The 15290-nt window shown below is 40.3% G+C and overlaps 2 protein-coding genes and 2 non-coding genes across 5 annotated transcripts; all 4 read left to right on the plus strand.

The window, feature by feature from the left end:
* Positions 1–907: 907 nt before the first annotated feature.
* On the plus strand, positions 908–10057 carry LOC112895785 (cation-chloride cotransporter 2-like). The gene is made up of 13 exons (XM_025963777.1): positions 908–1056; positions 2260–2409; positions 2584–2662; positions 2762–2853; positions 3288–3402; positions 3770–3870; positions 4505–4566; positions 6167–6382; positions 6458–6572; positions 6694–6888; positions 7922–8322; positions 8717–8878; positions 8964–10057. Exons 1-13 carry the CDS (start codon positions 908–910, stop codon positions 10055–10057), a joined length of 2931 nt encoding a protein of 976 aa, XP_025819562.1.
* A 900-nt stretch (positions 10058–10957) lies between these two features.
* LOC112891550 (60S ribosomal protein L29-1-like) lies at positions 10958–13335 on the plus strand. Of its 2 annotated transcripts, none has more exons than XM_025958440.1 (3): positions 10958–11083; positions 11199–11317; positions 13035–13335. In XM_025958440.1, exons 2-3 carry the CDS (start codon positions 11216–11218, stop codon positions 13113–13115), a joined length of 183 nt encoding a protein of 60 aa, XP_025814225.1. In that variant the 5' UTR covers positions 10958–11083; positions 11199–11215; the 3' UTR covers positions 13116–13335. The 2 variants fall into 2 exon arrangements, with proteins under 2 accessions (XP_025814225.1, XP_025814226.1); XM_025958441.1 differs by having other exon boundaries at positions 10970–11083; positions 11203–11317.
* LOC112896039 lies at positions 12004–12101 on the plus strand. Its single transcript, XR_003229330.1, has one exon. It is a non-coding gene; the product is annotated as a small nucleolar RNA snoR128 (small nucleolar RNA).
* Positions 12763–12859, plus strand: LOC112896040. The gene has a single exon (XR_003229331.1). It is a non-coding gene; the product is annotated as a small nucleolar RNA snoR128 (small nucleolar RNA).
* Positions 13336–15290: the final 1955 nt, after the last annotated feature.

Consider the following 15290-nt stretch of genomic DNA (forward strand, 5'->3'; position numbering starts at 1 on the left):
GTGAATGGAGCTGAAATCGCCCACTCTCTTGCTCTGTGCTTGCGCGCGTGTGAGGAAAGTGAGAGGCAGGGGAAAGTGAACTGGAGCGCGTGTGAGGAAAGTGAGAGGCAGGGGAAAGTGAACTGGAAAGGGACAAGGGATGCTCCGTGCTTGCGCGCATGTAAGGAAAGTGAGAGGCAGGGGAAAGTGAACTGGAAAGGGACAAGGGACAGGAGGTTAGACAGAAGGTTGGAGAGAGTGACTGTGGTCCTCGTGAGGCCACAGTGTGGTGGAAGGATTAACGGGTTAACGGGTTAGTAGATCGTAACGGGTAGTTAGATAAAAAAAATTTTCCCTAAGCAAACAATTGTTGCTTTTAATATGTGACAACATTCTCGAATCAAGAGAAGGTCTAGTTTTTTATAAAAATAAGTTCTCTACTTTTTATAAATCTTTTCAAATTTTTGAATTTTCCATTGAAATCTAGCGAAATTTCAGTCGGTTTACGTTCTCAGCTAGCATCGGTAACGATAAATTTCACCGATAATCGCGATTATCGAGCGGTTTTGTATTCCCTGATGCTTACATGTATTCATCACAGCAGCAAGCAAGGAGGGGGTGGAGATTAATAGAGAGAAGAAAGTCAATCGCATGCATGCATGCAACAACTAATTCTGCATGCACGAAACTTTGGGGCCCCTAACTTCTGGAGGCCTGTGCGGTCAGTCTGTTTGCACCGCCCTCTGTACGGGCCTGCCGCCACATGCACCACCGCCTCCTCCTCCTCCCCTGGATCTGGGTCGTGACCCACGGCAATGGCGGTGCATGGCGCCGTGCCCAGGATTCCTTGCCTCGCCTGACCGACTCTGGATCTCTCCCCTGTCGCCCCCGTGGCTACGGCGGCGGTTGATCGCTCCCTCCATTGGGAATGGAGCGCGGTGGGATCGGGGGCGACGATGAGGAGGCCGCAGCAGCTCCGAAGCATCCGCAGCAGAGGTACCACGCTGTGGAGTCGCAAGACCGCGCTGTCGTGCAGATGACGTCCATGGAGCCTGGGTCGTCCACTGCCGCGCCCAGGTGATGGCGTGATGCTGATTTCCTGCGCATTTCTTTGGCATTACATTGGGCACAGGAATCTGGGAAATTGAGATGATTTCGGGGATGAGTGCAGTAATCATTTCAGGGTTGTTTTTATCCATGTTCATGCGGTATATTTTGGAGACAGTTCTGCTATTCCGTTGACCATTATGCGACAGATAGCATGCATCAATGACTCATGCCATTCAGATGTTACAGGGGTTGTGATGTATACCTGTGAGACTAGTTATTTTAAGCCACTCGTGCATCAGTGACCCATGCCATTCAGGTGTTAAAGGGGTTGTGATGTATATCTGTGATACTAGTTATTTTAAGCCACTTGCGTAATGTGGTTGAGATATGGGAGCATTGTTTGCATTCTTCATTCTTGTGCTTCGCGTTGTACGAGTACATTGCAGGGAAATTTAAGCTTTCTAGTATTTTGGTTATCGCCATGGTGGTTTGCCCATAAGATTTTGAGAAATCATTTGTAGATGCAGAAATGTCATTCTGGAAAGGAGTGTTTGGCATAGCCCTTGCCTGAGGCGGGTGCTCTAGTAGTATAAAACCTTGTGTACTTTTGGTCCCAATCCGGTGGTTCTGGCCCTCTGTTGCTAATGAGCTCGATCATTTTAGTAGATAGCTTTATAGTTTCTGCTAAAACTTTCTTAGTGAACTCGGATGATATTTCATTGCTTTTTGTAATGAAATTTCTGGCTTGCGCTGTATCAAAAAAACTATGGAGGCTCATCCATGCCGGCCTTGAACTTTGAAACTTTTGTTTTATTTTTCTTGTATTGATCCCATTGCCCATACAGTGTATACAAATTGAGTTATTGTAGGATTGCAAAGAAATCCTGGTTGTGTGATTGAAGTTCTGAATGAAAGGAGTTTTTGAACGTCTCAATTTGGATCTGTGGTTCTAAAGTTTGGAGATATTGGTTTGATATCTTGGCTTTTTAAAGAAATCTAGTTTTTCTGCTTTGCTGTAGCTTAGGGCCTAGGAGTGTAGTTGTCCTTCTAATTCTCATTGTCATCAAATCTAATGTGGTATGACAATGTAGCATCACCCTAAGCTTCTCCAAATTATTCTAGATAGTGGTTTCCTGTTCACCTAATTATCTGCTATGAAAACCAAAAGGAAAACTGATTGGTTTTGGTGGGAAATGTGTAAGAACTAACGCAATTATTGTTCCATGATAGGCCCATGAAGCCTGGTACTAATCTAAGTATTGACCCAAGAACGAAAATGACTTCATCAAATGGTCATGCTGTACCTAATGTATCTCAAAGTGATTCAAAGCTTGAGCTCTTTGGTTTTGACTCTCTGGTCAATATTTTGGGACTCAAGAGGTATGATGATTCATTCTGTAGATTTTGTTCATGAAACCCAGAGATTTGGAAGCTTTTACCTTTGCATTTCGTTAACTACTTATTGTTTAATGAAAATACAAGAAACCTAAAGCCATTGATTTTTACCATAGAAATGAAAAGAAATACGCCATACATCTGATTGATTATGAACAGTATGGCAGGAGAACAACCTCAAGCAACAACTAGCCCTAGGGATGGTGAGGATGTGGGGATTACTATTGGATGCCCTAAGGTTGGTTTTTGGCCCATGTGCACAAAAAGAAAAAAATCAATCTTCCTAAACAGCAGTAAAAATGTATTGTATATTACATTTATTTGATTTGGTTTGCAGGAAAATGAGCCTAAACTTGGTACCTTGATGGGTGTATTTGTTCCATGTCTACAGAATATTTTGGGAATAATATATTATATTCGTTTTACTTGGTAGGCTTTCATTCCCGTTTCTTGTTATGGTGTATCTTGCACTAGATTCTAGTTACTCACCCAGTTTAAATATTTAAGTTATGGTTTTTGTATTCATAATTTTCCATGTCATCGAGCATCATGTAGCGCAAGTATCCTTTTTTGACAAACAACCATTACTTTACTCACTAGTCACTAGCAATGCCCTGTTTCATAGTATAACCAAGCCTACATATGGTAAGTCAGTAATGTAATAACCATGTCTAGTCTCCATATGGTAAGCCTACATATAGTGAGTAATTTAAAATTGGTACCTCAAAGTATTCTCCATTCGAGCTCCAAGAAGGTTTAGAATTTCAAAATTCTGCTTCATGACATTTCCTGTTCTCTTATGCACAAATTACTGGTCTATTCCAATGTTCAAGAATTGACAGCTTGGTTTCTATTTACCATAGGATCGTAGGTATGGGAGGCATATGGCAGTCACTTGTTTTAGTTGCATTCTGCGGTGCATGCACATTTTTAACTGGATTATCATTAAGTGCAATTGCGACAAATGGAGCAATGAAGGTATGTAGAATCTGAGAATATTTAGTAGGTGAAAGTTCTTTGAATCAGCCTCTACATTTCTATTTTTAGCCGCATGAGTTTGTTTCACCTTTTTTCTGTGTTCACGGAAGATGATTGGCAATGAACCTAATACCTAATAAAATCTAACAGACAATAAAAGATTGTTGCTAATTATCTCAAAATTGAAAAACCAAGAATGTAACTAGAATAATAATTTGCAATCCATATTGTCTCTATATTTTCTTAGTCATTCACTTGTTAAAACAAGCAAGAAGTCATTCCATAATTAGTTGTATTTGCATTCCATCTGGCTGGTCCAGAAATATGAACACTAATGAGTCCATCGTATTTTCGTTTTGATCATCAGGGCGGTGGCCCTTACTATCTAATTGGCCGTGCACTTGGTCCAGAAGTTGGAATCAGTATTGGATTGTGCTTCTTCCTTGGAAATGCAGTTGCAGGAGCTATGTAAGTCTACATTACAGCATGCTACTATTTGTCATTCCATCCCATGTACTTATTTTCGCTTCATGCAAATTGTGTAGAAATGAAATATGCCCCAAGGACCCAAATCACACCCTGAATCTTGTCCTGTTACTTAGTAATAAACCATGAATGAATTTCTCGTAGTGCTGATATGTTAGTGCCATCATTGATCTTCGGCAGTATTGCAGATTGAGGCTGAAATGTTGCTATTTGTTCCTGAGAAAAAAAAAGCATGCTTCTTAAGAAAAAAAAAATCTCGATTACAGCGGAAGAATCCCCCTGGGCTTTGTTCTAAGAAGGTGTCGTTCTTTGAACCGAAGTCGGGATGGGATATCCAACGACTCCAGGAGTTCAACGCTCTAATCGGTCCATTGCAAGAAGTTTGGCAACATGCTTGTTAAGAAATATCAATTTGTAGGACTAAAAAATGAAGTAACATAGAATATTATATGGTAAAGAATAGATCTTGTTTCTTGTCAAGCATGCTTTCAGTGCATTATTCCATTCTTCCGTGAGCAAAGCGCTTGCACACTTTAGAATTTCTCTCTCTAGCCCAGCCCTCTACCTGAGAGTTATTATGACCTACTTTATTCATATTTGGGAATATTCTTTTCAGGTACGTGTTGGGAGCTGTAGAAACATTTCTGGATGCTGTTCCAGCAGCTGGATTTTTTCAAGGTACTCTGTTATTCAAAATTCTAATCAACATATTTCTATATTGATTAATTTGTATATTTTGACAGATGATACCAAAAACTTAGATGTATATTCTGGTGTCCACTGATGTGAATAATACATGCATTGCCAACGTTCTAGCCATATACTTGATGTCTGCATATATGCTTTCTGTGTATCTTTCCCGTAAAGGAGTTACTACCAAATTTGAACCAACAGCAAAGCCTTTAGTTGCAAGCAAGTTGGGGTAGGATAGAAAAGAAACCAAAGAGAAAGAATGGAAAAAAGGATAGTAATAAGAATAAAATAAAAACAATAAATGAGTAGTTATGGATGATCATACATTAGAATAAAACTTATGAAAATTTTATCTTAATAGGAGAAGAAAAAAATTACCTGATGCATGTCATTGCTACACATGAGCGCAAGCACGGCACCATAGAAAATGGAAGCTTGAAATTTATATGAGATTGAGTGACTCTTTTTGCTCTCTTTTATATGATTACAAAACAACTGGACAAAAATGTCCTTGCTAACACTATTTTCATCTCTACTGTTGACTTATTACTTCTAAACTTCTAGCATGTCTAGGTTTTTTGAAATATGATTTCAGTGGCAAAACTACCTACATGGCACTGTACATGTGTGGCTTTCACCATGGAACACCCTAAAATCGGTATTTAGCTAGTGGATACTGTAAAACAGTGTTCCTTTACCAGAATATAGTGTTCACCATAGTATTATCTTGGCAAACAAGAGAGAAGGAATGTAAGGGGTCTATTTTACCCTTTGCGTTAAGATCAACAATTAAATTTGGGGATTGATGTTGATGAAAGCTATTGAGGACGTGACTGCAAGTTTGTTATGATAGTTGAGGAACCTATGGAATTTGGATGTCTTTGGCACCATTTGTCGAATGGCTGCAACTGCAGCACAGAGGATCAAGGGCATCCAACGCAATTTTGCATTGTTATTGTCTCCTAGTTAGATGGATATATGATTATAATGTGCACCATTTTTTGTATCCAATAGCTAAAAACCAATCTTAGGATGTGCCTGGGAGCAAAGGCCACATATTTGCAGTTTTCGATGGTCAAATTCAGTATTTCTCCATGTTCATAACATGTACAGGGTTGGAATGCAGTATCCAAGTAAGAATTATAAAAAAATTTATTTTTATCAAAGAAATAATTGGGAGATAATTTGTTGCAGTGGTCTGAAGTGAAGATAAAGTTTATCAAATTTTGGGGTAATCGAAAGGTTCTTTATTAAATTTATGAATGGCTGTTTTTGCAGTGGTGTTGGAAAAAGTCCAAATTACTCCCGTTAAGTATGGACAAAGTCCGAATAACCCCCGAAACTATGTTTTGGTTCAATTTACTCCTACAGTTATGTCAATTGGTCTAATTTACCCCTTAATAATATTTGTATTTTTTATTTCTCCATATTTTTACTTCTATGGATTAGTTTATTATAGTTTAGGGGTTATCTATACTTTGTCCATACTTGAGGAGAGTAATTTAGATTTATTTTTCTTTTTCATTTGTATTAGTTATGTTCATGTTTTTTTATTTGAATTAACTTGACACATTCTAAAATGCAGATGCTCCAACAGTAGTTGGTGGAACAACTATATCAACACCTAGCTTGCATGACCTCCAGATCTATGGTGTTGTCATTACCATATTGCTCTGTTTTATTGTATTTGGCGGTGTCAAAATTATCAACAAGGTCGCACCTGCTTTCTTAGTACCAGTCCTCTTCTCAATACTCTGCATTTTTATTGGCGTCTTCAGTGCACCTGGGTCTGATGCTCCAAGTAAGTAGTCCTTTGACTGCCATTTACGTTGAATATTCTTTTTTTCTGAAATTTACTGTTGCTTCTCCTAACTAGAGGGGATCACTGGGTTGAATATGACTACACTTGCTGACAACTGGAGTTCAGACTACCAACCTACAAACAATGCTGGAGTCCCTGATCCAAAAGGGTCGATATATTGGGATTTTAAGTGAGCACTATGTTCTCTTTTAAAACCTTCTAATTAGTGAAATAAAAGTATGATTTATTCATCCCTTTTCATTCTATTTAATTAATGCAGGCCTACTGACAGGTTTCTATTTTTGTCTTAGTGCATTGTTAGGACTCTTTTTCCCTGCTGTTACCGGAATCATGGCTGGTTCAAACCGTTCTGCTTCACTAAAAGACACGCAACGTTCCATACCAGTTGGGACATTACATGCTACCCTTTCAACTACTGGGATGTATTTCATATCTATCTTCCTATTTGGAGCCTTGGCTACAAGGGATGAGCTTCTAACTAACAGGTTTGATATTCCCTAGAAATAGGGCATCAGCTGTTTTGCACTCTAACTGTTGATAGTATATTCCCTAGACCCTAGTTGTAGATGCCTTTAGCTTACTGAGTTTTGACACAAAGGGGGAATGGTGGATGCTTACATCTGATGTGGAACGTACAACTTGTAAGCCCATCTCCAGTGGCTGAGTCCTCATCCAATGCGGCACCTGCAAAGAGTCGAATGAACTACAAGAGAACACACACCGTGAAGGAGGGAGGGGAGGGAAGGAGGGAGGGGAGGGGAGGGGAGGGGAGAAAAAGCATTGTTATTAAAAAAAATAGTGTGGAGGCAGCGCATCTCCGCGAGCAGAGGCCATAGAAATTACGGCGACAAGTGTCAATTGGTGGGAGGCTTTTTAATTCCATATGGGAACCACGGCTCACTCAATAGGCAATTATGGAGATTTGTTAATTAGATTGCTGGACCCGTCAACCCAGCATTCGTTTCAAACAAATTTTTATATGGATATCCTTTTGTCCCAGGAGTCGACACACGACTAGTGACGCTCTAAATGCAGTGTCTTGCTATCCTGTTGCATTTTGGCTGCAAGGAAGATAAACTTTTCCCCTTGCATAAATGGACTTGTTAGAATATTATAAAATAACCAAGAAATTTTCAATTTTCTTGAGCTTGCTTGACTGCCATTGCCATCATACTTGTTATTAGAATTTAGCTGACAACTTTCTTGCTCCTAAACTTGTTTTGTTATTGTAATAGGAAGCATTGTATAGTGAGAAATGGACATGTTTATAGCTTCAATGAGTGATATTTCCGTTTTTTGTCTGAAATTTTAGAGAACTACTTCAAAAAAGAAACAACATCCACACTGCATTTGTAGTAAATGATTTTCTAGAATCAGTGATATATAGTATGATCACACATTCTGAAATATATTTGAAAGCTTGAATTCTCTAAGTCCATAAGGTACATTTTTATTTTTATCAGATGAACTACTTTCTACCTTGTGTCGTCAGCTCCTAAATATGCCTAATATATGCAGGCTTCTTGCTGCAACAGTTGCTTGGCCTGGTCCAGCTGTAATTTACATTGGTATTATTCTGTCCACTTTGGGTGCAGCACTACAGAGTATGACTGGGGCTCCAAGGTTACTTGCAGCAATAGCAAATGATGACATCCTTCCTGTTCTTAATTGTTTTAAGGCTTATGAAGGATCTGAGCCTCATGTGGCAACTCTGTTTACAAGCTTCATCTGTATTGCTTGTGTTGTGATCGGGAACCTGGATCTAATTACACCTACTATCACTATGTTTTTCCTTATGTGTTATGCTGGTGTGAACTTGTCATGCTTTCTTCTGGATCTCCTTGATGCTCCTAGTTGGCGCCCTCGATGGAAGTTACATCACTGGAGCCTTTCTCTGATAGGTGCATCCCAATGTATTGGTATGCTTTCTCATTCCTATATTTTTTGTTTATGGTCAATTATTTTTTCTCAAACTCGCATGAGAGCTATATATCATTGCACTAAAGAAGAAATCCCGTACAACATACGCAACCTAGGGTTACACAATTACATAATCGCCTGATAAAAATAAAAGAAAAATATATGTCTACGTGTTATAATCAGAAAATAATTTTGCGAATAACATCCGTAGAAGTCCATGGAAATTTGAAGTCCGGAAATTTGCGTACAAAATCCGAAATGTATGCTAATGAAACTATTTATTGTATTCCGTGAAGATTATTTTTATAGTGTAAATAAAATAATTATATCCTGGAGTTGTTGAATATTTTGAATAGTTTGTCTAACGACAGATGATTTCCCTTAAATATACAGTTATCATGTTTATGATCTCATGGACTTTTACCGTGGTCTCGCTTGCCCTCGCAAGCCTCATCTACTACTATGTCAGCTTAAAAGGAAAGGCTGGTGACTGGGGAGATGGATTTAAAAGTGCATACTTCCAATTGGCTCTGCGAAGCCTCCGATCAATGGGAGGTAGAATATTTTTTGCATGCGAAATAAACATTCTTCATCTAAACTGCAAACTCCACATCTTATAATTTTGACTATTTTCTTGCAGCAAATCAAGTACATCCGAAAAACTGGTACCCCATTCCTCTCATATTTTGCCGGCCTTGGGGTAAACTTCCAGAAAATGTCCCATGCCATCCAAAACTTGCAGATTTTGCCAATTGCATGAAGAAAAAGGGTCGTGGTATGTCAATTTTCTTCTCAATCATTGATGGCGACTACCATGAATCAGCCGAGGATGCAAAGACAGCCTGCCATCAACTTAGCGCCTATATTGACTATAAGCGTTGTGAGGGTGTCGCGGAGATCATCGTAGCACGCTCAATGTCTGATGGTTTTCGCAGCATTGTTCAGATAATGGGCCTAGGCAACCTGAAGCCAAACATTGTTGTGATGCGTTACCCTGAGATCTGGCGTCGTGAAAATCTGACACAAATACCGTCGACATTTATCAGCATCATAAATGACTGTATTATTGCTAACAAGGCAGTCGTCATTGTGAAAGGACTAGATGAGTGGCCTAATGAGTACCAGAGACAGTATGGAACCATTGACTTATACTGGATTGTGAGGGATGGAGGGCTAATGCTCTTGCTATCTCAGCTACTACTCACCAAAGAGAGCTTCGAAAGCTGTAAGATTCAGGTCTTCTGCATAGCTGAAGAGGACACGGAAGCTGAGGAGCTAAAAGCTGATGTGAAAAAGTTTTTGTATGATCTTCGGATGCAAGCTGAGGTTATCGTTGTGACGATGAAGTCAATGGAAGCGCGCACCGAGCTCAGTGCTGGTGCTAAGAAGGATCCTGAAGAAGAACATGCAAGCGCTCAGCATAGAATCAAAGCATACCTTTCTGAGATGGAGGAGACTGCACAGAGAGAAGGGCGGCCACTGATGGAGGGTGGCAGACAAGTTGTGGTTAATGAAGAGAAGGTCAAGAAGTTCCTCTACACGATGCTGAAGCTGAATACCACTATCCTCAAGTACTCAAGGATGGCAGTAGTGGTGCTGGTGAGCCTCCCACCACCGCCTCTGAATCACCCGGCCTACTGCTACATGGAATACATGGATCTGCTTGTCGTGAACATCCCACGAATGCTGATAGTTAGGGGATACAGGAGGGACGTCGTCACACTTTTCACTTGATTGGATTAACATGGAGGATCTAAGCTGATTCCTTTCGATAGTTGGAACTTGGAAGCCAATTTAGAGGCGTAGCATTAGTTTCATTCTTTATAGATCGAAAATATCACACGCATAGAAATAGATTTTCTCCTTTTTTACGGAAAAGTGTTTCTCCATAGATAAAAGCTCCAACGCGGTGTCTATTGTTTTATTTTTCCCACCTTCTGTAAAATATAATAGATTTTCTTTTCTTGTATTATTGTTGAGAGAAAGAATGTAACTATTTTCATCTTCCTTGTTTTCCGGTTGTTATAATTGGCTTGGCTGGCTAGTTCAATATGCATAGTGAAGCCCAAAAAACTATTGGCAGATGAAGTCTATGATATTGATCGGCTTATTCGTCGCAATGGAATAGCTTGTATGGTTACAACTTACAAGCAAACTATGTGAAATAATATAATTGTTGCAGAAATCAGCAACCTCGTGGAACAGCGTTGTTTTGAACAAATGGGGCATAGATTTGTGTGCATCAGTTCTAACATGGGCTAAAATTTACTGAGAAATTGATGTCTTGAGGACCTAATCTCTGATTTCAAATTTAGGCCATTACGGAGCCAAGGAAATATCCACTTTTATTATCAGATATATTTGATTTCCTACAAAATTCAGAAACCTTGAGCAGCGTGCGTTAATTTCTTGTAGGATGTAGGACTGGATATGCAAAATTTCTATGAGTTTTGCAAAAAAAAAATTTATAGATTTTTCTTTTTTTACTTCAGACGATTCAAAACAGATCAGCACCGCTTCTGCACGAGCATAAGAAGGCCCATAATCGTAAAGCCCAGAACTCCGCAACAGAGCCTGCTTTGCGATTCGTGTAAGCCCGCCAGCTCACGATCGAACCGCGGGAAGGCACCGAGGTCAGCAAGGTCATTTACCACACGCCCAGCCTCCCTTACATAGCCGCCCTCTCCTGGCCACCCGCGGAAACCCTAGCCGCCGCCGGACCACTCGTCGCCCTCCTCTCCTCCGCGAGCGCTCGCTTCGGTAACTCTCCACCGCCCTTGCTCGATCTTTTCGTACGTGATCATGTTCCTCTTATACGCCAATCCGACCCTCCCCTCCCGCTGATTCGCCGTCTGTTTGTTTGCGCTGGTCGAAGGAAGCAAGGGATTCCAGATGGCCAAGTCGAAGAACCACACGGCGCACAACCAGTCGTACAAGGCGCACAAGAACGGCATCAAGAAGCCCAAGCGCCACCGCCAGACCTCCACCAAGGGGGTAAGATAATCTGGCCCTGCTGTTCCTCTTCCACCTTCCCGGTCGCTCGATCGTGCAGCTTTAACAATTCGGTCGATAGGTTATACTAGAATCGCATAGCTGAGCGGTTTGGTGGTTGTTCCGGGTAGATGCGTGCCCAGTGCCATCTAGGTTTGCTACCCGTCCACAGATGCGCCGCTGGTTCGTGGATGCCGATTTTTTTAGGGCGCACCCGCCGTTCTGTTGGAGTGTTGTGCTAGAAGTGGCCGTGGCTCACATGTTGGATGCAGTCCTGATTAATGCTATTAGGCCATTTCCTGAATGGTAATTTCTGTGCTATTTGTGGGATGAATTACTTGATGTGGTAATGGAAGATCCAAATTTATGTTTTTGCAAGCCTAGTGTGATCTATTAACAGTACTCATAAGACTTGAGCGTCTACTTTGTTCCAGTAGCCATTGGTTGTCATCACTCTTGATTTGTCTCTACTTGAGATGTGAAAGCATATTTAGTGCCTTTTTTTACTTAGTGTACAAAATCCTGTAGCTACCATTGCTCGCCTCTGGCTTAAAATATTCTCATAATAGTGTTTGTGATGGTCTAATTGCTCAATTAGAATTTTTACTTGATTTCTTGACAATAATTTGGTGCCTTTTGTACAATCTGTACTTCTATCTTCATCCCTAGAGTTTCTCCTGTTGATGTTGTTGCAATGATGAGACCTTACCTTTTTGAGAGCAGTCCACTGCTTGATGAACCTGGGAAATAATCTTCATTATTTCCTCCTGAGCGGTTACCTGAGCAACTACACAATCTTGATTCCTGTTGCGCTTCTGTTATTTGTTCTGAGATGCACAACTTTGAAGCCCAACTGCACAACTATTACTTTTGCCAATTTTATTATTTGTTAGGCGCCATCTAGGTTTGTTTTCCACGGTTGCTCTGCTGGTTCGTGTTTGTGCTAGAAGTTGCTGTGGCTCACATGCTGGGTGCAGTACCGGTTAATGCTATTAGGTCATTTCTTGAATGGTAGAATTCTATGCTATTTGTGGGATCAATTACTTGATCTGGTAATGGAATATCCAAATTTATGTTTTTTTTCCAAGCCCCTAGTCTAATATGTTTACCTTAGAATTTGACACCGTGAATCTGGGTCAATAGTCTATTTGCACTTGAGTGTCTGCTTTGTTCCAGTAGGCATGGGTTGTCATCACTATAGGATTTGTTTCTGCTTGTGATGTGAAATCATATTTAGTGCTTTTTTTTACTTTGTGTACGAAATCCCGTAGTTACCATTGCTTTTTTTCGTGACCATTATAGCTACCATTGCTCGTCTCTGGCTTTAAATATTCTCATAATATTTGTTTTTGTGATGGTCCAGTCGCTCAATTTAGAATTTTTACTAGATAACTTAGTACCTACTTGTATTTTCATCGCTAGAGTTACTCCTGATGAGGTTGAGGTTGTTGCAATGATGAGACCTTACCTTTTTGAGAGCAGACCACTGCTTCATGAACCTGGGAAATAATTTTCATTATTCCCCCTGAGCAGTTACCTGAGCAATTACACAACCTTGCTTCTTGTTGTACTTCTGTTATTTGTTATGAGATGCACAACTATTATTTCAGCCAATTTTACTATTTGTTTGGTGCTCTGTTAACAGTGCTCTTTGTTATTCTTTCATGTTTTTAGCACTCCTACTGACCACTTCCTTCGCCCCCTGGGTTTGTGTTTGCAGATGGACCCCAAGTTCCTGAGGAACCTGAGGTACTCAAGGAAGAACAACAAGAAGAGCGGTGAGGCTGAAGCTGAGGAGTAAGATGGAAGTTTATGCTCTTACAAAAGCAGAGATGTGTTTACCCTTCCTAGCTCAGTTTTACCTTTAGGATGTGGATTTTCTCTAAAGATGGAATTTAAATGGTGTTATGTATGACGGGACGGACCCTCATTTGCTGCTGCAGTGTTACTATGATATTATGTGTTAAGTTCATGCTACCGTTTGAAATTATGTGTTAAAAGTTCATGCTACCCTTTGAATAGTTTTTCCTTCTGAGTTAATTAGTTTTCCCCCTTGGGAACTGAAATAGGATTTCTGGATCGTGTCTGGTGTTTTAGGTTATGTGCTTTGAGGCAAAGTTTAATCTGATGTGATTCAGTGTTAAACCGGGCTCTGCCATTGAGGCAAGGCTCTTACACAGTTTGACAGCTGTTGGCAATGGTCAGCACGATGGTGGTTCTGAAATGTGAAACGAAACACGTTTTAGTGAGTGGGGTGGGTTGGAACTGGAAAATTTCTGTTTTGTGTGTTGGGCAGCATTTCGAAGATATCGTGTTAGCAGTGGAGATCCTGCATCTCTGCTGCAGTTCGGCTAAACTACTTGGTTCGGCAAAGAGTAACCCCCACTTAGCTACGTGCCACTCTGAATCTCTGCTCGGATCGTGTTCTTGAAGAAACCAGTGCCAGCAAAGAGTACAATATGCAGTACAATAATTGGTGACATACGCCGTTTAAATCTCTTATCCAGCAGAAAACTGTAGTGCTCGGATCAGCTTCTTATTAACAAGAAACCAGTGCCATGGGAAGAGAGAGAATATTTACATATATGATGCCATTCTACTCGCAATCCTGTGCTGAGCTCATAGTTGAGCAAGCAGCCGACTTGGGACTTGGGAGATGCATCCAGTCTCTGTGCCTGCAGCTGTCGAGTACATTCTTGAGAAAATTTAAGGTGGCAAGTGTAGGAATTGTTGATGGTATACCATCAAACGCTAATTCAAATTTTGTGACAGGAAGAGCTTGTAAAATTTGGAATTTCCACAATACATGAAAATGGTATAACAAAAGGTAAATTAATGGGAGCTACTTCTCATACAAGCAGCAATAATCAGTATGCCAGGCACGTGAGTTACTTCGGGAAGTCAAGCTTATACCTTCTCTTTTGTTTTTGTAAAAATTGCTATTGATCCTATAAACAAATGATAATAGACATATGTGCAATGACCGATATAAGACCAATTACTTTAACTCACTGTTACTGAGCATAATCTGTTTGTGCAGTTTTTCATTTCACACGTGTTAATTCACACTAAGTTGAAGAAGACAACAATTCATGTTTCAGTGCACCAAAAACCTTTAAAGCCTATTGCCCAAGCACCCACTTGATTAAGCCTGTATGTTTGTTCGCGAGCTTGCCCACTTGCATCCCCATTCTTCATTCATTTATGCATTACATTGCAGAAGGAAGAGTGACGTTATACCATGTAAGCATGAAAATCAAAATGAACTATGACTAACTGAACAAGTTGTACAGGTGCTAAGCTCAAGTGCTCAACAAGCAGAACATAACCCCTGCACGCCACATTGTTTAGTGCGATACAAGTTTTCTTTTTTTTCCCCGGTGTATTACTGCTATACATCTATGACGAAGAAGCTCTTTGACAACATAGTTATTCATCACAATATAACAAGCAGTTTCTTTTTTCAAGCCAGGGATCACCATACGTACAAGTTTGATACAGCAGCATTCAGACAAAGAAGCAAAGGAGGGAGCTAAGAACATGCAGTAATTGCAGCTTGCAAGGAGGCAAACCTTGTGTCTAGATCAGCATACAAGCAATGATGTAAGGCTAAGAGAACCCACCTTAACTCCTAACCATTACAAAAGTAGACAGCAACTTTGTTACTGATAACTGAGGAACCAACATTAACACCATCAGTGGCTACAAGGAAGAGAAAGCATATGACTATGCAGTAACAAGCATCAAGCAGTTTGATGTACCACCTCCAGTGAAATATATATGGTGTGGTCCTAGAATGTGTGCAGTCAGACTATTACTCTCTTCGCAAATGATACCGCCATCAATATTTGTATGATTGTATCAGCCACATCAAAAGTAATTTCAGTATGGTTTGATCTAAAAAATTGACTTTATCAGGTTGTCTGAATCTAGTAATAGAGATTGGTGGCCAACCTTTTGGTTCCAGCGTATCCAA

Source organism: Panicum hallii, chromosome 5 (assembly GCF_002211085.1).
Source record: "Panicum hallii strain FIL2 chromosome 5, PHallii_v3.1, whole genome shotgun sequence".
In the NCBI taxonomy this organism is placed as follows: domain Eukaryota; kingdom Viridiplantae; phylum Streptophyta; class Magnoliopsida; order Poales; family Poaceae; genus Panicum; species Panicum hallii.